The 20,394-nt window shown below is 56.5% G+C and overlaps 2 protein-coding genes across 15 annotated transcripts in view; both read right to left on the bottom strand.

Moving 5' to 3' along the window:
* Window positions 1-4,338, bottom strand: part of TRAIP (TRAF interacting protein) — a 77,261-nt gene extending 72,923 nt beyond the window's left edge. For 5 of the 14 annotated variants that reach the window (XM_073352626.1, XM_073352627.1, XM_073352623.1 and 2 more), the window contains exons 1-2: window positions 3,292-4,260; window positions 1,067-1,124 (exon numbers count right to left, since the gene is read on the bottom strand). In XM_073352626.1, the coding sequence (XP_073208727.1) occupies window positions 1,067-1,124; window positions 3,292-3,389 (156 nt within the window). In that variant the 5' untranslated portion in view covers window positions 3,390-4,260. The other 9 variants (XR_012159896.1, XR_012159895.1, XM_073352630.1 and 6 more) reach the window with 7 other exon arrangements.
* Window positions 4,339-7,140: 2,802 nt separating this feature from the next.
* CAMKV (CaM kinase like vesicle associated) overlaps window positions 7,141-20,394 on the bottom strand; it is a 56,355-nt gene continuing 43,101 nt past the window's right edge. Inside the window, exons 4-11 of the mRNA XM_073352618.1 lie at window positions 18,950-19,024; window positions 17,748-17,886; window positions 17,119-17,239; window positions 15,311-15,386; window positions 14,643-14,779; window positions 13,378-13,456; window positions 13,082-13,169; window positions 7,141-10,743 (exon numbers count right to left, since the gene is read on the bottom strand). Coding sequence (XP_073208719.1) covers window positions 10,489-10,743; window positions 13,082-13,169; window positions 13,378-13,456; window positions 14,643-14,779; window positions 15,311-15,386; window positions 17,119-17,239; window positions 17,748-17,886; window positions 18,950-19,024 — 970 coding nt within the window. The 3' untranslated portion in view covers window positions 7,141-10,488. The remainder of the gene's footprint in view (window positions 10,744-13,081; window positions 13,170-13,377; window positions 13,457-14,642; window positions 14,780-15,310; window positions 15,387-17,118; window positions 17,240-17,747; window positions 17,887-18,949; window positions 19,025-20,394) is intronic.

The following is a 20,394-nucleotide window of genomic DNA, read 5'->3' as shown; positions in this document are numbered from 1 at the left end:
AGTACGTGCTGCTCTCTGTATGCAGAGGGTGCTCTAATTGAGTGCAGTAGCTCTCCCCACCTCCCCCATGCCGTTACAGCTTTGTGTTTTAAGTATTATATGCAGTCATGACACCAGCTAATTGCATAGTTACTGCTACATAAGATGTTATTTTGTGAGTAACTCCATGGTAACCCAGAGATGTAAGAGGCGGTGAAGAATACAGGGAATCAACAAGTCAGGGAAGAAACAAGGGCCAAGACCTTGAAAGAAAAGAAAAAGACAGAAGCACACCTATAAAATTAACATGCTGGCTGCGAACTGACTCCTCCATGTAACTCAGCTCAGAGTATAGCCAATACAGCCTAGCACAAGCCAAGACCCCCAATCTTGATAATCACTGTAACGTGAGGCACAAGAACCAGACTAACTTAAGAAATATGGTCTTGGGGTTCAGGCACTGGACTGGGACTCAGAAGAGCTGGGTTCAGTTCCTGGTTCTGCCCAGACTCCCTGGGTGACCATGAGTGAGTCACTGAATCTCTGTGCCTTGGTTCCTAATCTGTAGAAGGGAGATAATCCTTCCTGTCTCCCACCCGCTGTCTTTTTTCCCCTCTTTAGGCTCAGTGCTCCAGAGCAGGGATTGTCTCTCACTGTGTGTATGTGCAGTGTCCTGATCTCAGCTGGGGAAGCTAGGAAGTACTGTAATAAAAATCTCAGGCTTAGATTATTTCCTAGCTCCCTCCACCCCTTTTCCATTTAGTGCTAGTGAAGTTTTGCCACAGTAAAAGCCCTGAAGGCCTGGCAGTAGCAAAACATGCTTCCCAATGTGCCCCAATCTGGCCTGGAGAGGCTTCGAAGGAGGATTTCAGTCTCCATGGCCCATTCACTCCTTAGCCTCTCTGCTAGAGTGTAAGTAGTGACGTCCAGCACAGTCTGATGGTGACTGAGAGGTGACAGCCAATCTCTGCATGCCATCAACGCCTCTGTGAGCCATCACTGTGCCCTCAGGCCTGAGCTCTGACAGTGCTGGTAGACAGCACTGGGATGTAGAAATACAGTGTTTTATTCAGGATTAAGGATTTACCTGGATTCTACACTGTGGACAAGTCCGACTCGGAGCAGTGTCAAACCACTGGATGAGACTGCGGGAGAAAGAGAAAAAAAAATATACAGTGAATTGTTAGAATTTAAGATCATCTGTTCTAAAGGTTGTCAACCAAGGGCTACATTGCTAACCTACCAGGAAACAGAGGAATAATTTCTATCAAATGGAGGATGTTTGGGACATGCTTTAAGCTCCCCAGGACAACAGCATGTGGAGAAGACTGTGCAGTCTGATGTTAGGAATTGGGTCTTCAGAGCACCTTAAGAACTGTGTGATTACTGGCAGCAAAACAAATAGCTTAGCCAGTCATATCCAAAGGGCACAGTTCCCCTTACCACCCCGCCAAACCATTACTGAGCAAAGCGATCCCCAGATGTTCTTTTCATTAAAGTCAGTGACCATCGCCAGGGTGATTCATTTTGATGTGGATGAGCGCACCCTGGTAAAACATGTCCCCTCTGCCCCCCTCCCCCCACACACTCAATTGATCCCACAGGAAGAGCACATGCCTCCAGCTCAAATCACTTGCAAAGGAACTCCAGCAAAAGCATGGAATTGATTAGGATTGTTTTGTCTTTAGCCTGCTCCTGCTGAAGCGCATGGACAAGCACTTTGTGTAGAAGCAACACAATGGTATCATCTCTGATGGAGAAGGCAAGGAAACCAAGACCACAGATGGGGAAGGGACAAGCGTGAAGGGGGAGGGAGCAGCACCCGCATCAGAGTTCAAGAGCATTGCAAGTTTCAGCCCCATTTCACTCTAGCACATTCCTCCAACAAAGTGAAAAATCAATCAAGAAAGCCCAAGCACCACACCCTTAGCCAGAAGAAGGGTCACTGTGAGAAGGAGGTTCAGGGGAGAGAGAGGGAATTGTGGAAGACAGAGAGAACAGACAAAACACAAAAGATGGAAGGAAGAAATGAGACGAGAAAGACTTGAACAGCAGAGGTGTTTTCTACAAGGGAAGGAAGCTGCTAAGAGGAAAGAGGATATTCAGTTACCAGAGTTATTTATTGGTCTGATAGTCAAGAGAAACTCAGAAATAAGACTTCCCAAGGAGAATCATATGAGCCAACAAGTGACACTAGGCCCTGGTACAGAATCTTAGTTTGGGTCACCATGAAAAAAGCTTCTTTAACATATGGCTCAAGAGGGGAGAGCCTGTGGCATACAGACATATTTAGTGTGTTTGGCATTTCTCCATTTTAATGAAAAAAATGAGTTTCAATTTAACATCACAGGGAAAAAACGTATCTTGAAGTCTGTATATTGATGGGCCTAATCCACATTTCCTTTAGTCTCAGAGTATTAACAGCACAGGACTAGGATTCGATTCCTGTTTCCAAACGGATACTGGCTTACTGTAAGCTTGGAAAGTTAACTTCCACTCTGCCTCACTTTTCCTCATCACTAAAATGAAGAGGTGAGATATCTACCCACCTCACAGTGGCACTGTGGGACTTTAATATTCAAAAAGCACTCTGAGAGCCTTCAAGGATGCCATGTTACAAAAAACAACATTAAGACAAATTAAGTACTTTTTACTACTTTTGAGTATAAGGCACTCAATCTGCCTAGCTACAATCAGCACTAACTAGTCAAGAACCATGCAGAATTTCCCACATTGCTCAGTTTTGCATTGCATTGGCAGAACTGCACCCCCTTCCCTACTACAGCCCTCAGTGGCACTACAACTCTGCCAAAGCACTTCCATGCTGATCTGCAGCTCCCCTGCAATTCCAGTGCTCCTAATACACAACTATACCAACGTAGCTCAATGCCAACCCACAGAACCTCTTGTTATTTTAGTTCTCCATCTCTCAGAAACAGAAAAAGCCCAACTTTTAGAAACCTGCACTATGATGATGGCCAACTAACAATCTGTCAACCCACCCCTTCAAAAAGCAAGAAGGGTCAGCCAGGCATAAGGTGCATGGTTTTTAATGTCTGTGTTCATCCTTAGGTCTGTGTTCATCCCCTTCAACTATAACATTTGCAAACAGCAGGATTGGAGAAGAGGAGGCTGAAGAGTTCAGAGACTGAAATGCAGAAAGACAAGAGATTATCACAAGAACAAAACACTGGAGAGGCACTTCCTCTGTTTCGCTAGAGATACTCACATCATCATAAGACATATTAACTCAGCAGTTGAAGGAGATGCATGTTTTTACCACTACCTGTCATGCTGTTCATGTCTACTCACCACTCCTGATGGAAGGTGTGTCCGCAGTGGATAGCTGCCACATCCTTGTGATTGTCAAAGAAATCCGAGCAGATGGTACAGTGGGCACGGATAGGCATCCTCTATTGTTCCTACTGACATCCAAGAGGCTGCCACAGCACAACCAGGGAAGCACCTCTCCTTGGCCTATGCAAGGAGAGATGAACACACCAGCCTCAGCGGGGCTGTCTCCCAAACCAACACCAAACAGCCTCACAAGCTTGGATCTTTAGCTGGCATAGGGGCCAGGCTGCTATACACAGGGCATAACCTGACATTTAGGATGGCACGGGGGCACCCACTATGAGCTGCAGGCAGGTCAGAGGGATGGCACAGAAGGCACTGTAGGGTATAATATGCAGGGCATGCATGGCATGCTGCTATTCATGGTACTCATGGCCAGGCATGGGTGGGGATTAAGGAGATGTTGCTGTATATGGCACGGGTGTCAAACATACTGTCCCCAGGATACATCCAGCCCACACGACGTGTTTGTGCCCAGCACGATACACCCAGATGGGGCAGAATCTTGACTTTGCCCTCGTGGCTGTAGAGACTTGTCCCACCGGGAGCCACGTGCCCCCCCCCAGACTGCAGCCAGCCCGGAAGGGCGACGCTAGCTCCCAGCGCGAGCCGGGGCCCGAGCCCAGCGTCCCGTCGGGGTCACAGCAGCTGTCACGCTGGAGGCTGCAGCAGGGAACGAGCCGGGGACTCGCGCCGAGCACAGGCTGGAGGCTGCCCGGGTCGGGGCCCCCCTGGCTGGGCGGACGCGCGGGTGTAGGCGGCAGCGGCTCTCTCCGGGACAGGGCGCCGAGGAAACGGCGGGCAGCCCGAGCGGGGCACTCGGGCCAGCTCCCGCCCGGCTTCCCGCTCTGCCCCAGCCATCCCCCGCCCCCTGACGACGGGGCCCTCGCGGGAGACGGGCTCGGTCCCGGAGCGGGAGGTCGCCCCGGTTCGCATCGCGTTACCAGTTCAAATCTGGTTCATTCCGAGGTGGCTTCCGGCATGAGCCGGAAATGACGCCCCCGGGAAAGGCGCGGGGCCCGCCCCGTCGCGCTACATGGCTGAGGAGGGGGCGGGGCCGGCTTCCTCCAGTTGCTCCCCCGCCTGGCCCCAGCGGGCTCTCTGGGGCGAGGCTAACGGGAGCACGGGGTCTTAGCCCCGCCCCAGCCTGACCGGCCGGAGCGCACAGCTGGGGCGTGGGGCGTGGGGCGGGGGCCGCACATTCAGGGGCGCGGTGTGCGCTGTTGTAAGGCCCGCTCATGGGGTGGGGCGTGTGAGTCGGGGCAGGGCCTGCAGACTCAAGGGGCGGGACCTGGGGGATGGAACAGGGTTTGTCTCTTGTTAGGGGACTGGGTGCAGAGTCTCACCTTCCATTAAACAATCCTGTTTCCAGCCCACCACCTGGCAAATGTGGCCTGAGTGTCACTGACACTGCCATGTGTCCAGGGCTGCAAAAAGCCCAACACCATAGCTCTGGGAGGTGTGAGCTGCTCCATCCATCTCTGTGGGAGTGTTAAATCTGAAACCTAATGATGGTGATTTGATTATCAACTCCAACTGTCCCACTGCCAATCGTTATAGCAGGACCATCTAATCATGTGCTCACAAGGACTCCCCTGGCTTTGTGGGCACGTTAAGTCCCAGCTGACCCTTACTCATCCACCAAAATCTCCAGCTACCCTGACACCATCTAGCTCTCTTACATTTGTAATGATGTACCATTTGTTTAACAGACGGCTCCTGCTGTAGCATGCCGTCTCAAGCCTTTGTCTCCTCATATGCCAGGAGAACCCAACAAACCATCCTGCTTCCCACAGACCTTCCAATGAAGCATCATGGGAGCACCAGTGCAAAGGATTCTGGGAAACATCTGAAACATCAGCTTGGGAGTGACCGATGATTGGATCGCAATCCTCCTTTTTGATCCCATTTCCTTGCCCATTCACAAGGACTGTTGGCCCCATTGCACAATATCAGTGAGAACTAGGGGATCTGCTCCTCATCCCTGGAGCATGCAGTGGCTATTAGGTGGGGTCCCCTCTCCAGGGCCACATCCTGGCCCAGGGCTGGGGGAAGAACATCTGGGGAGTTGCTGCCATGCCAGACACTCTGGTGCTCTGAGGCTTGCTCCCAGCCGTTTCCCAACCCCTTTTGGAGCAGACTGTGCTGCAGTCTGTGCATAGCAGACAGAGGGGGTGCTGTGCCTGCCCACAGGACAGCAGAGATCAGATGAGCTGGATTTTAGAGGCGGGGGGAGGGAGGGGGAATCCCCAAGACTCGGTGATTAACCTCCTCTTAGCTGCACCTCTACCTACCCCACCCCTTGTTCCTTCCAGCCCCCAGAGCATCTGTGTCCCACCCACTCTTCCCCCAGCTCAGCTCTGAGGTACAGAGGCATGCATGGCAGCTGGCTAGAGGATCTGCTCCTGGCAGCAGCCTGGTGTATGAACTGGCCCCTAGAAGGGCAGAGTTCATCGGCAGGGCAGACAAAGAGACAGAGCAGGTATGGCTGGTGCTTTCTCGGTTTGTCCTCAGAAGGTCTTTATTTGCCAGTGGTACAGTACAGCGATCACACAGGAGCTTCTGGGTGGTCGTAGTGGAAATAAAAGTTTCATAGACAGAACTCAACCCTACAAACATGCAGCTGCAAATCAAGGACAAGGGGAAAGTAAAGCTGGAGTGGTGGGACCATAGCCCAGAAAACCGCAGGCTGGGAGGGCCCTGGGGCAGGCAGCTGTGGAGAACGCCCCACTGATGGCAGGTCAACTCTGCAGGCCCGTCACAGCGGGACTCAGGCTTCCCTCCTGTGTTTAGTTTGGGGCCAGGGGAAAGGGACACAGGGGGCTGATGGGCCAGGCCTGACCCTGGGGGTACCTGAGGGGCTCTTGTCAAGTGAGCATAGCTCACAGGGCTCTCATCTGGACTGCTTTCCCCTACCCTTCAAAGAACTGATAGCCAGTGCTGCAAGCACCCTGCACCTAGGAACAGGCAGGCAAATGCCTTCACAAGACTACTTCTAGGCCTTTGAACTAAAGCATCGGGTGGGGTTGTTCAGGCTCCCACGGTTGTGACCACATGGTAGAGTGGTATCTAACCAGCACCCAATGGCTCATTCACTAGAGCACTAGATAAGGCTGCACCCTAAACTGGGGCGGGGTGGGACAGATCCTGATCCAAGCTCTAGACTGTGCATTCCACCAGAATGCAATATTTCTGGAGCACTCTATAGCCCAGGGCCGGGCAAACTTTTTGGCCCGAGGGCCACATCGGGGTTGCAAAATGGTATGGAGGGCCAGGTAGGGAAGGCTGTACCTCCATAAACAGCCTGGCCCCTGCCCCCTATCTGCCCCCTCCCACTTCCTGCCCCCCTCAGAATTCCCAAGCCATCCAACCCCTCTGCTCCTTGTCCCCTGACTGCCCCCTCCAGGGACACCCCCAGCCCTAACTGCCCCCCCGGGTCCCAACACCCTATCCAACCCCCCCGTTCCCTGTCCCCTGACTGCCCTGACCCTTATCCACACCCCTGCATCCTGACAGGCCCCCTGGGACCCCTGACCCATCCAACCCCTCCCCTTGTCCCCTGACCACCCCCTCCCGGGACCCCTGTCCCTAACTACCCCCCCAGGACCCTACCCCTTATCCAACCCCCCCTGCTCTCTGTCCCCCCTCCCAGGATCCCCCAACCTCCCGGGACCCCACCCCCTATCCAACCCCCCCGCTCCCGGTCTCCTGACCGCCCCCTGCAACCGCTCCCCATCCCCTGACTGCCCCCTGGGACCTCCTGCCCCTTATCCAACCTCCCTCCCCCCGCCCCCTTACCATGCCGCTCTGAGCAGCAGGACAGGCTTATTGGAAAGCCTGGGAGATGGGTGGGGGACAGAGGACAGCAGGGGAAGGGCCAGGGACTAGCCTCCCCAGCCGGGAGCTCAGGGGCCAGGCAGGATGCCTGTAGTTTGCCCACCTCTGCTATAGCCCCTATAAGGTTTCACACTGGAAACTCTAGAACCTCAACAGGGTGGTGGCAATCTAGACCACTTATTGGCAAGCATGTGATGTGATCTAGGACAAGACCTTCACAAGCTGGATGCCTGAGATGCTCTAGAGCTGTCAGGAGCTCTCCTCTAGGATGATCTAGAACCTTCACAAGTGCAGAGTGCTCTAGAACATTTAGCTGTAAAACACATTTTTGCTAATGGGCAATGACTCAGGAAACTAGAAAAACCTTCTCTTGTGCTAGAGTAGAATCCCAGACTCTGCTTACCAGCAGCTAAAACCAATCCCTTTCCACCGCCATATGCCCAAACAGCCCAGCACAAAACAAGCCCAGAGCAAGTCTCCTTGGGCAGGGCTGGCTCCATGGGGTGGGCACTATAATGGGCCTGGAGACCAGAGCGGACCATGTGCTCCCCAAGAGGACAAAGCCCCCTGCTGCTACAGTTCAGCACAGGGCCAGCCGTATAGGGTGGGCACTGTGGGTGAATGATGGGGGGCGCCGTGGGAAAGAGACAAGGAGTGGGGCAGGACTGGGGTGCAAAGCCACAGAAGGGAGCTCAGGGCAATGGAGGAGGAGCACAATCAGGGGTGGGAGCAGAAGAGTGACTCAATGAGCCACGTGCCAAACATCTTATCGCCTTGGATCCACTCTGTTCCAGAAGCCACATTTGTATCAGGCTATCCTGATAGAACCTTATTGTCCAATCAGTGCTCATCCCCACCCTAAAATGGTAAAATGTGCACTGCTAGCTGCTGATGCAGGGGCGATGGGGGGCTGGGGGAGACAGCAAGGCTCAGGGAGGATGGGTTAGGGGCCAGAGGAGGCAGCAGGGACCAGGGCACCATTTTCCCTAAGGCCAGCCCTAGTTCTGCAAACTGTCAATTCAGGGTCGGGGCAAGGGAACACAACTCTGCAAGGGGCCACTGTCCAGCGCTACAGTCAGGAAAGCCCCGCTCGGACTGGATGGGCCCAGGCCTCAGCCTCCACAGTACAGAACCTCTATGTGCCCCAGGTTAAGCCTCCGGGAGGAAATAAGACTACACAGTGCTGAACAGGGCACACGTGGGTCACTATGTATGCACATCCACACAACGAGAGTATATACACCACTCCCACCCCCAGAGCCTCCATAAACACATCCAGCAGGGGCTGAATCTCACACGGCCAAAGCCGGGACCAGAGCTGTGCCATATAAGTCTCACACACTCACCATACTGCTCCCATAGACATGCTGTGTGCTGTCACACGTGGGCTGCAAACACCACAATCAGCCTGGACAATGGCAAAGCTGTTCTTGTAGAAAGAGGCATAGGACAGTGCTTTGGCGATGAATCAACCCCCAACCCCTCCCTGCTCCCCCTTGTTCCAACAGGCCAACCCAGAGCTCCTGCACGCCTTTGGATCAGCACACACAGGGATTGGGGGCCAGCTTTCAGCAGGGCTGCGGTTCTAGTCCCTGGCCATGCGGAGTTTGTGATGGCCACTGGACAGCTACAGAGGCACCTCTTGTGAGGGGTCTGCAGCCCCTTGGACATTCCCAGCAGCCCCCTTGTTCCTCCCAGGGCTGCTCCAGCAGTGGCCGTGATGCACAAATGCTGGGCTCCTCCACACATTGAGCCACCACAGGCAGCCCTGGTGCCCACAGCCTGGCAACAGGACCATTGCTGTCAGTGACACCAGTGAGCCTGCGAAGGCAGCAGTGAGACCAAAAGTGTCATGCTGGGAGGATGCCACTGTGAGTCAGTGGAGTCTGGTCTGTATCTGCCGTGGGTTCGGGCTCTAAAGCAGCGGAGCAGAGTGTAGGGATGATGTGTCTCACCCCCACGTGGATCCAGCCCCTTCTGGAGCCTGCTGTGGATGCAGATTAGGGAGATACAGGACATACCCAGTGCTTACTGGCCAGGGTGAGGCAGCGCTGGTGCTCAGGCGTCTCCCTCATCCACGGGGAGGAAGGCAGGTCTGCAGTCCATGGGGCCAGATGCCACCATTACAGCAGGGAGGAGGGACACCCAGGCCACTTGCTCTCTGCACATCACCCAAAGCTCCAAGCAAGCTCGGTGAAGGTGGTGAAGGACTGGAATGGGTTATCTAGGGAGGTGGTGGAATCTCCATCCTTAGAGGTTTTTAAGGTCTGTCTTGTCAAAGCCCTGGCTGTGAAGATTTAGTTGGGGCTGGTCCTGCTTTGAGCAGGGGGTTGGACTAGATAACCTCCTGAGGTCTCTTCCAACTCTAATCTTCTATGATCCTATGATTCAACAGGAACCTGTAGGCATGAGAGGGGGAGTCCCACTGGTGCCAGCAATTGCATGGGAAGCTTTATCTGGGATCTAAGTGCAGCATCCCTGTCCTAGGCCACTTGAATCTCAAGCCCTCCCCACCTCCTTGTCACCCCACCCCTCCAGCCAGCTCAGCTCAGCTGCTGCTCTCCAGACTGGTGCTCAAATCCTTCCCTAAATGGCTCAGGATTGCCTCTCTCCCCACTCCCAGGGTGAATGCACCCAATAAACGCACACTTGTTCACCCATGGATACACATATGGACACACCCACCCACCCAGAGACCCATACACACACACCAATGTATAATCACAGACACCCAGACACGCACTAATTCATATGGACACCCACACAAACACCCCATGTCCGGAGACACATACACTGCAATGGACACACAGCACATACATGCAGCTGTATGTAAATGCACACACACACAAGTGCTGGGTATGGACACAGTTGGATCTGTGCCCAGGCTCCCAATTGGATCTGGAACTCAGGAGGTTGGTTGTGTTTGATCCTGACGTGCCGGCTTCCTCTCACTTGGCCCAGTGATGGGGGATCAGGTGGTTCAGTGAGTGGGCAGACTCAGAGAGCAGCCTCCAGTGAGGAAAGGAAACCAACAAAGCCACCAAAGGAGACAGAGAAAAGAAAAGCAAAGGGAGAGAGAGAAAACTCCATGCAAGGGACTCTGCTTCTGCCTCTGTCTGTCCAACTGGGCCTATTGGGTCGCTCCAGGCTCAGGAACATAGAAAATAGAAGCTCTGTGCAGTGGCCCAGCTAGGGGTAGACAGAGTCAGACAGACAGGCAAATAGCAGGGACAGACAGAGAGCCAGGGAGGTTTGGATACCATGCCAGCAACTATGTACAATGAGAGATCCAGTGCTTCCCCACCCCGTCCCTCCTGTTCAGCCGGTTTCCTCGGTCCAGGCCTCGGGGGTGGCACTGGGGGCAGTGACTTCTTCTCCATTACACGTAGTTGGGGCTCCCGCTGTTGGGGCAGTGCTGTCAGGTGTGGCGGTGGCCGCAGGCTGCGTGGCAGTGGCGGGGGCTGGCAAGGTGGCACTGTCCAGCATGGCGGCAGCTGGCAGGGTCGGCTTTGCCGGCTCAGCCTGCTCGGGTGCACGGAGCCGCTTCATAAGCGTGGTCACTCGCACGGCTTTCTGCGGGGAGGGGAGGAATCCCATCGGTCACTACGGCATGGGTGGTCTTTCACCATTGCTGACTGGCCCTCTGCCCCCACACTGAGCTCCTACCTCCTCCTCCATCCTGCCCACTGCTCCGTGCCCCTCTGTCTGCCCCAGCCTTCCCAGCCCTGCAGCTCCCTCAAACAAGTGCAGCGTGCAGGGGCAAGAGCCAGGCTCTGTGACCAGTGACTCAGGGGATGGATACACCATGAGTGCTCCAGTGGTACAGCTGCAGCACCGCCACTGAGTGCCCTAGTGTAGACAAAAAGAAAAGGAGTACTTGTGGCACCTTAGAGACAAATTTGTTAGTCTCTAAGGTGCCACAAATACTCCTTTTCTTTTTGCGAATACAGACTAACATGGCTGCTACTCTGAAACCTAGTGTAGACTCTTCCTCCATTGATGGAAAGGGTTCTCCCCTTGCTGCAGGGAACATGCCTTCCCAGGCAGTGGTAGCCAGGTTAATGGAAGGGTCTATGCCGGGGGTTGGGTAGGCTTAGCTACAGCCCTTGGGGGTGAATTTTTTCACACCTCTGAGCACTGCTACATTTTAAGTGTAGACCAAGTCTCACAGGGAACAGACATTATGGGGATGCTGCAGTTACCCCAGAATTATATGGTGTCATACTGCCTGCTTGACTTGGGCTTGTATACAGCCGCCCATCACCACAGTCCTGGGGCTCCAACCATGCAAATCAATAGCAACAGTGAAGCCCTTAGTGGACTTTGTGGAGCCTCCTTTTGGGGTCAACACTCTGCTTGGGGAGGTGCCCTAGGGTGAGCTGGCCCTTTAAGGAGGCTAGGGCTCAGCTGGGCCAAACCTGGCTTGCCCTCCCAGGTGGAGGAGAGGTACAGGCCTGTGGTCCAGGCAGACTGGAGAAGATCCCCAGGACAGCAGCCCTGGCCGGCCAGGGGTGAGTGGGAGCATAAGGAGAGGTTCTGAGATGGACACAGGGTAATTTGGACTAAGGGGGCTGACAGCCCAGTTGTTAGGGCTCTGGATACCCTCAGCAGGGGGTGCGCACAGATTCTCCCTAGGCTGCCGCCCTGTGGGGGGGGGGAGGGGTGCAGTGACCCCTGCTGTTAAGGAGACAATGGACAGACTCTGATTACCCCAAAAGGGGTGGCTCTTTCAGACTTCTCCAGAGGGTTAGGTCACTACAATGATGGGCCAGCACTGGGAGTCAGTGACTGACTGAAACTCTAGGGAAACTGAGGCAGTGTCCAATGCTGGCTATGGCAGGACCTTGCTATTGGAGAGTTTGTGTGAGACAGGGATCTCAAACTCAAATCACCACAAGGGCCACATGAGGACTAGTACATTGGCCTGAGGGCCGCATCACTGACACCCCTCCCGCCGCCACTCTACCCCTTCCATAAGGCCTCGCTCCTGCCCCGCCTCTTCCCACCCCTTCCCTACCTCCATTCCAACCCCTTCCCCAAAGTCCCCACCCCAACTCCGCCCCCTCCCTGCCCCTATTCCAACCCCTTCCCCAAATCCCCGCCTCTTCTCCGCCTCCTCCCCTGAGTGTCCCCGCTCCTCCCCCCTCCCTCCTGGAAAGTGCTAAGTGCCGCCAAACAGCTGTTTGGTGGTGGGAAGCGCCTGGAGGTAGGCAGAGGAGTTGGGACGCAGAGTGCTGGGGGGGAAGGGGGGGAGGCGATGGGGGAGAGGAGCTTGGTGGCCGCAGGAAATAACTCTGCAGGCCGCGTGTTTGAGACCCCTGATGTGAGACCTGAGCATTACAAAGCCAGGAAATACAGAATTAATGTTAAACAAGAAAGAAACCCAGTGGCAACTGGGTCTGGAAAAGCCCAGTTCAAGCCCCCTCTGAACATACTAATCCTCTGCCTTCCTCTGGGGCCCTTCACCTGATGGATCCCTTCCTGGCAGCTCCCCGGACAGCTGCAGCAGAGGGGCTGGAGCCGCAGTGGGAGCAGCTTTGCCTGCTGACAGGCTGGTTTCCTTGCCCTGCCTGAGAGCGGGACACCAGAGACCTCTCTGTCTCGGTACTCACCTGGCCCTCCTGTCTTCTCTGCACCCGTCACTGCGAGATCCTCCCTCCACACCACACCCTGTGGTCCAGAGCAGGACTGAGACCCAGGGTAGGTTCAGTGACTGGCCCAGGGTGTCGGTGGCTCAGCTGGGAACTGACTGCTGATCTGTGCAATCCCAGGCCAGTTCCCCACTCCCAGATTACCCTTCCTACCCTGACTGTGGAGAACACGGTGCAGGGGGAGGCTGAGATCTCCTCTCTGCTCTGCTCAGGGCTCCCCATGGGTGGAAGCACCTGAGCATGGGGCGAGAGCTATGTACCTTCCACTTCGCTCTGGCAAAGTTCTTCTCAATTTGAGCGCAGACGCCGTCCTTGATGTTCTTATCGGAGGCGGCGTTGCCAGAAATCCTGGAAGCAGAAACACACGTCAATGACCAGCTGCCCACCCAGTCCCCACCACCTCCAGCCTGCACCCAGCTCTTCCCCTGGCACCAGTAAGTGGAGCTGGGGTCTCATGTCCCTCCCAACTCTCACGATACAAGTCAGTGTCCCCTCCATCCCTCCAGGGTCCTCCTGCCAGAAGGCCCCCCGCCTGGAGTCACCAGCGCTGCCTTACCACTCGTGGGAGATGGCTTCTTCAGCTGTGATCCTCTGGTCCTGGTCCACCTCCATCAGACGGGTCACCAGTTCCTTAGCTGCAGAGACAGCAAGTGGGAAGAAGGCGCTTAGTGCTCAGGCCAGCCATGTGCTGGGGCACGGCTCGAAAGGGGATGGTGGCGGGTAGTGGACGCTCAAGCTCCCTGTTCTCATCCGCAGAGGAGCTGGGGCTGGCGGAGAATGGAGAGGAACAAAGGAGCCCAAAGCCCTCTGTGGCTGGCTGCTCTGCTGGAGGAAAGGGTGGCAGGGGGCTCTACCGACCGATCACCAGGAAAGGTCTGTGCAGGGCAGGGAGCATGTGCCCGCCATGGCTGGTCACTGCTTTCCCCAGGGACCAGGCTTGCACAGGCTGCTCAGACAGCTCTTATCCGACTCCTCTCCCACAGGGCAGCCTGGGATGGGGACTGGGCCTTCACTCCTGGAGCAGGCCCCATCCCGCTGTGCCCTGCCTCCCACCCCCCACTCCAGGGACAGCACTCCCTGGACAGTCACTAACCCCCACAGGACTGGCTGAGGAGGGGGAGGGGATGGTGTCCCCATAGAACAGGACTGGCACGGGCAGGATGAGGATGGAGTTAGGACCCCGTAGAAGAGGGCTGGCCAGGAAGAGGACGGGATTGGGGTCCCACAGAACAGGACTGGCTGGGGTGGGATGATGACAGGGTTGCAGTCCCTGTAGAACAGGGCTGGCAGGGGCAGGACGCAGACGTGGTTGGGGTCCCACAGAACAGCACTGGTGGGGGGGTGGAATGAGGATGGCGTTGGGGTCCCATATAACAGGGCTGACGGGGGCGGGATGAGGATGGGGTTGGCTGGCTTCCCACAGAAGAGGACTGGTGGGGGGGGCTTACGAGGATGGGGTTAGGATCCTGTAGAAGAGCACTGGTAGGGGTGGGATGAGGATGGGTTGCAATTCTGTAGAACAGGGCGGGGTCGGGGGGGAGGGGAGGTGACGAGGACTGGGTTGGGGTTGCCATAGAGCAGGACTGGCAGTAACTGTTGTTTTCCTCTCTCCTACTGAGTGGTCTCTCAAGGGAGGGTAGGAGTGTATGGGGTCCCCGCAGCGGGGGCTCTGCAGGCTCTGCATGGGGGTGAATCTCGCCTACATGGGCTCCTCTGTTCCATTGGCTCTCAGGGCTGGGTTTGCGAGTGGGACTCTGAGCGAGCATCACGCTGGTTCTGGACCCAGATGCCCAGCAATGCCCCCAGGCGAGCAAGCCTCACCCGCCTGGGAGATCTCGTCCCAGTAAGGTGGGTCAAATTCATAGTCGCCGGCCAGGATCTTGCGGAAGAGATTCTTATCATGGTTCTCGTAGTCGTCCTCTTCCACCTCCTCATAAAAGGGTGGGTTCCCCGACAGCCTGCGTGGGGCGAGAACGTCGGGGCGGTGAGCATGCCTGGCCTGGCCCAGCGCTCACTACACCTTGGCTCCACTTACCCCATCACTGCCCCTTGGTCTCCGGCCCCCTTCCCTGGGGCCCTTCCAGCTCCCCTCCCTGGGGTCTGGGGACCCTTGGTCTCTGGTCCCCTCGCTCTCTGGCCCCCTTCCCCAGGGCCCCTTTGGTCTCCGGCCCTCTTCCCTAGGGTCCAGGTCCAGGCCCTGGTTGTTGGCTCACTCTCTCAGCTAGTTTCCTGGATGTGGTCTCTGGCTGTCACCCCTGCACCATGTCCTTGACTCTACAGCCCAGTCCATTGTCCCTGTCCCTCCAATATCAGCTTCCTGGCCCAGCTTCTGGCTCCACCCCCCATACTCATCTCTCCAACTACCATCTCCTCCACAAACATATCTTCTGCTCCCTGACCCAGTCTCTGGCTGGCCCCATCCTCAGCTAGCCTGCAAGCCAGGCTCAGAACTCCAGGACCCCAGTCTGTGTTCCCCTCCCTATACTTACAAGATGTACATGATGACACCGATAGCCCAGCAGTCCACAGGCCGTCCATACCGCTGGCGTCCCACCACCTCCGGAGCTGCAACGGCCCAACAGCAAGGTGAGCCCCACACCCAGGCAGTGGCAGGAGCTCCATCTCAGGCTCTCTACAGGCCCTGGTGCCCTATGCAGAGCTGCCAGCGGGTGCCCAGCCCATTACACACAGCAGCCCCCACCTTGGACGTTCCCATGTCAGCAGTGGTGCAAGGGCCAGTCAGGATCTGGCTAGCTAGGGCTACTTCTCATTTACCTACTCCCTTCCGCCTGCCATTTTGGGCCTCACCTTGTGCATGTCTGCACTGCAGCTGGCAGCGAGCCTTCTGGCCCTGGAAGATTCTCTCTGGCCGCGAGGCTGTGCCTGGACTCCCCTTCTGTGGGCTAGCATGGACACCCAGCCTCAGCTCCCGATTCCCCTGCCATCACCTCTCTTGGTGACCCATGTTTTTCCCTTCTCACCGGGGCATTTCCAAGCTGTTTGACTTTCTGCCTACATTGTGACCTCCCCAGCAAAAGACCGGCTGCCTCAGCAGGCCTGCCTCACTCCTCTCCCCAAGCTGGTACACAGTATAACTGCCATGGTGATGTTACCTCCTGGCCCTTGTGAAGCAAACCCATTGATTCTTGAGGGAAAAGCACCACAGAGAGGAAAAGAACCTACACACAAGCTACTAAGCTTACCAGCGGTCCCCCAGCTCCAGCATGGGCTCGGGCAGGTGAGCGGCCCTTCGAACGCCATCATGGGATTTTCTTGTGCTTCCCAGCTCATAACACCCTTTGCTCAGAACACGCCCACAGTGGTGTGGGGCCTCAGTGAGCCAAAGTCCTTCCAGCCCTAGCTAAGGATCAGAGTCTGCCATAGACCAGCGGGCCTGCCTGTTAGTGGCATCAGGAGGAAGGCTCTGGGTCCAGTGTAACTCAGGCTATTTAACCAAAAATCCTCCTGTGTCTCTTGGTCCCTGGAGAATCCGGTGTGAGCCTCTATCCCGGTGGGGGAAGCTCTCTGGAGGTGTTACAACCTGAGTGAATTCACCTGATCACCCCCAGTGCTCTTAGCTCCTGGAGGGCTCTGGCCTTGCTCTTCTTTGTGGGCAGCCACCCGCTTTCTGAGCGGACATCAGTGCTCCCAGGTTACTGTGCCCATGCTCTCTGCAGACTGTGGAAACCTCTTCCCTCGACGACAGGGAGCTCAGATCTTTGCAGGGAGAAAGCCCCTGCCAGTGCCATGCCCAGGAGGACCCTGTGTGCATGTGACTTCTCCCCTGGAGGAGGGCAAAGGGGCCGGAACAGCTGCAGAGGGTACAGGATGGCATGTGAAAGGAGGCCCGGCTGGAGCAATCCTGGGCTGAGCATGCTGGTAGGAGGGTTGTGGAGAAGGAAGGGGGCAGGCAGGTGAGGAAGAGCTCAGGAGAATGTGCATGGATCCCATTTGGCCACCTCTTCCAGGTCAGAAATTCTGCCCTTGGGTGGGAGAAGCAAAAGGATGGAAGGGACCTCAGCCCTCATGCTTCAGGGCACAAGCCAGCCTTTAACTATTCCTGAGCTGCTGGAAGGGGCTCTGGGGCAGCCCCTGGGCCGGGGATGAGGGGGTGGCGTGGGGAGGACCAGCCTAGATTACTGAGCCCCTGGAGCAGGCTCTGGGGGCAACTTCTCACTCTGTGGCACACTCTTGGTTTTTGAGCAGAAATACTTCATTTTTGTGCCCTCTCTTGCCTAGTCTGTCCCTTGCTGCCCCTTGCCAAATGCCCCCCGATGCCCACCTCGCTGTTTCTTACCTAGATACTCTGGGGTGCCACAGGGCTCCTTGATGAGGCCGTTCTCTAGCTTTGCCAGGTGGAAGTCACTGATTACGATCTTGGAGTTCTTCAGGCGGTTGTAATACACTAGGTTCTCCAGCTGCAGGTCCCCATACCGAAAGAAAGGCAGGAGTGGAAGGAGAGAGCACAACCCAGCCCAGGGATGGGCACACTGCTGTGTGTGTGTGTGTTTGGGGTGGGGGTGTTTGTGCCTCATGCCCACCAGGGCCTGATAATGCTCCCTGGGCACCAAGGTGCATCTCACCCAGGGCTCTGTGGATCAGCCAGCACCCCATCCTGCCCCAGGGGAGAATGGCTCAGAGAAGAGGCCATTTGCCATATAGAGAAGCTACACTGCTGGGCACACCAGGCCAGGGAGCCACGAACCAGCCTGCAGCAGGGAGCCAGGCTATGGGGCTGAGCAGCATCTACTGGGGAGCACAGTGAGGTACCCCCCCAGAGCCCCATCCCCTGGAGAGGTATGAGAGTGGGGAGCGACATTAGAGCTCAATTGCTTGTGATGGCTGGGGGCTGCAAGGGCAGATGGGGTGTGCAGGTAACAGACTGTCCCGGGGCATGCAGGCCAGTGGGGGAGCTGGCTGACTGACCTTGAGGTTCCTGTGCACAATCTTGAGTGAATGCAGGTAGGCGACGGCCTCCAGCACCTGTCGGATGACATTGCTGGTGTCCCGTTCAGAGTAATAACCCTGATCCAGGATCCAGTCGAACACCTCCCGGCCTGTGGCCCTGCAGTGGGGGGACAAAGCCCACACCTGAGAGAGCAGCAGGGTCAGGCCTTTGCCCTGAGGGGCAGGCCTTGCACCCAACACTCCCCAAGCTATGGCTGGAGCACTCCAAGACTCACATGAGCACCCCAGATACTGCAGGGTCTCAGAACCCTCCCCATCCAACAACAGCAGCTGCCCCAGGCTGCAGAGGCAGCTGGGTCCTTGGCTTGGTTAGGAAAAGCAGGAAGCATGGCAAGGGAAGAGGAGCTGTCCAGGAGTCCAGCCCAGCCAGAGGCAGGACACAGTGTGCATCTCATCAGAGTGCTGGATCTTAGAGCTGCAGGTAATGCTATGGAGCAGCCTCTGCATTTCTGGGTGCTCAGCTGAACCCCCCAGGCCCCTGCTGTCAAGAGTTTCAGTGAAGTTGGCCAAGCCATGCCTACCCAAGAAGCATGCCCACAGCAGGGGCTTGAGCATTCCTGACAGCTCCCCACAGCAGGCTGCAGCTGAATCTGGTGAGGAACATGAATCAGCCTCCACAGAGTCACCACAGATCCCCTGACCTTCCCAGCATGGTTCTTTCTCCTGTATGGCTTGTGTGATAAAGAAGGGTCCCAGACCTGTGTTAATTGAGAGCTCCAGCCCTCTGTACATGGCAATCAACAAGCCCTGTGCTGCCAGCCATAAGCTGCCCTGGCTGTGGCGCATGGCCAGTCCTCAGCTCAGAGCTGAGCTGTAATTCTAAGCAGGAGCTGCCTCTAGACTGACCTGCTAATGAGTACAGCATCTGGCCATGGGGCAAGAGCAGTCCCAGGAGGGGAGCCAGGCCAGCTTTGTGGGGCAGATCTGCATGGAAACAGAGCCTCCCAGAAGGAGAAAGGGGCTTCTGGGAATTACCCAGGGGGCGTCTGGTGTGGCTGCCCCAGACACGTGTCTGGGGAGCAGCAGTGGAGGGATTACAGACATAGCAAGCTCCCTCTGGGACCCCAGAGCCAGGGTCTCTCTGGGGAGGGGCAGGGGCCCTGTCAGAGCTGGCTGGGGCCAATCTCACAGCTGCCGGGTACCAGGCAGCACTGACTTACAGTTCCAGGAAGATGAAGTACTCTTTGCGGGTGACGTACACGTCCACCAGCTGCAGGATGTTAGGGTGCTTCACCCTGGGAGCACAGAGCAAGAGAACATGGGGTTAGCGGACTCTGCCCAGCGTGGCACCACGTCACTGGGGTACTTGTCTGTGCCAGGACACAGAGACTCTGCCCCCTGCTCTGCTCCCACTAGGGCAGGGCAGGCACTGGAGGCTCTTGTGGGAGCCATGCAGGTCAGAGGGGAGAGAAGACTGGGGAGGCCAAGCCGCGGGAGAGCTGGGTACAACACAGTGGACAGGGCAGGGAGAACGCCGAGCACTGTACAGGCTGGGCAAGATTCCTCACTCAGTTGTGGCCAGCTTCTTCTGCCAGCTGCTCAGCACCCTTTCCTCTGGCTCCTCCCCCAGTCCCTCAGGGTCTCCCATTGGAGGAGGGGGAGGAGCTGGAGGCACAGAGGCTGCCTGATTGGTTGAGAGGGAGGGTGAAACCAACTGGCCCCACCCAGCAGCAGGACGGAGACTGGTGGGTGGGGGCCAGGGATCCCGCCGCAGCCCCAAACTCTGCTAGGACCCCCTGGTGCCCCCACCTCTGAGTCAGGCTGGCCTGGGGGCTGGACCAGCTGGACTCTGCCTCAGACTGGCTGGAGGCCTAGGCCAGACCTTCCCCTCTGTGCCCACCTTAACCCAACCTGGAGCCTGGCACCAGGCCTGGCCATGCCTGCTGGGGAGCTGGGGCTGGGCAACATGCACTGCAAGTCCAGTAGAAGGGGGCGTGGGGATGAAGCCAACTACCAGCACCCAAGGGAAGGGAGCACTGATTTCGCCTGGCCACATAGCCACATGGGCAGGGGCAACTCAGGCTACCCTCTGTGTATAGCCTCATCTCCCCGCTGTAACACACACCCTGTCTCCCCTCTCAGTCCCTGCTATATTGCCTGCAGTGGGGGAGGCAAAGAGTACCCATTGACTGTCAAAGGGTACTGTGGGCATGTCCCAAGAAGAAAGGGCTCTTCTATAAGTTGGCACTGATCACGCACAGAGGTCAGCTTGTGAGCAAGATGTAGTGCTAGGTCAGCTTGGCCCAAGGGACCAGAGGCACAACAAAAGGAGCCGTGGGGCTGCCCTACCCAGCCCTCCCAGCATTGGAGCAGGCGATGTTGGGGGCCCACAGATGGACAAGTGCAGTTACATGTAGAAGAGGCCTGTTGTCAGCAGGAATGCTCTGAGCAGGGGGCCCATTAGAAGGAGACCGGGTTAGCAGAGCCTGGTCAGGTTGTGTCATGGCTTCAGCAGACGTAGCTCCCACTGGTACATTTGTCCCCCTCCATTGGCTGGTCCGCAGAAGAGGATAAGAGTCTATTACAGCTGCTAGCTAACAGAGTTACTCCTGTAGTATACGCAGCGACTCATGCCGTTAATGCTGAGAGCTTCACGCTCAATCCC

This window comes from Lepidochelys kempii, chromosome 7, assembly GCF_965140265.1.
Source record: "Lepidochelys kempii isolate rLepKem1 chromosome 7, rLepKem1.hap2, whole genome shotgun sequence".
Lineage (NCBI taxonomy): Eukaryota > Metazoa > Chordata > Testudines > Cheloniidae > Lepidochelys > Lepidochelys kempii.
This window is presented reverse-complemented; position numbering and strand designations above follow the sequence as displayed.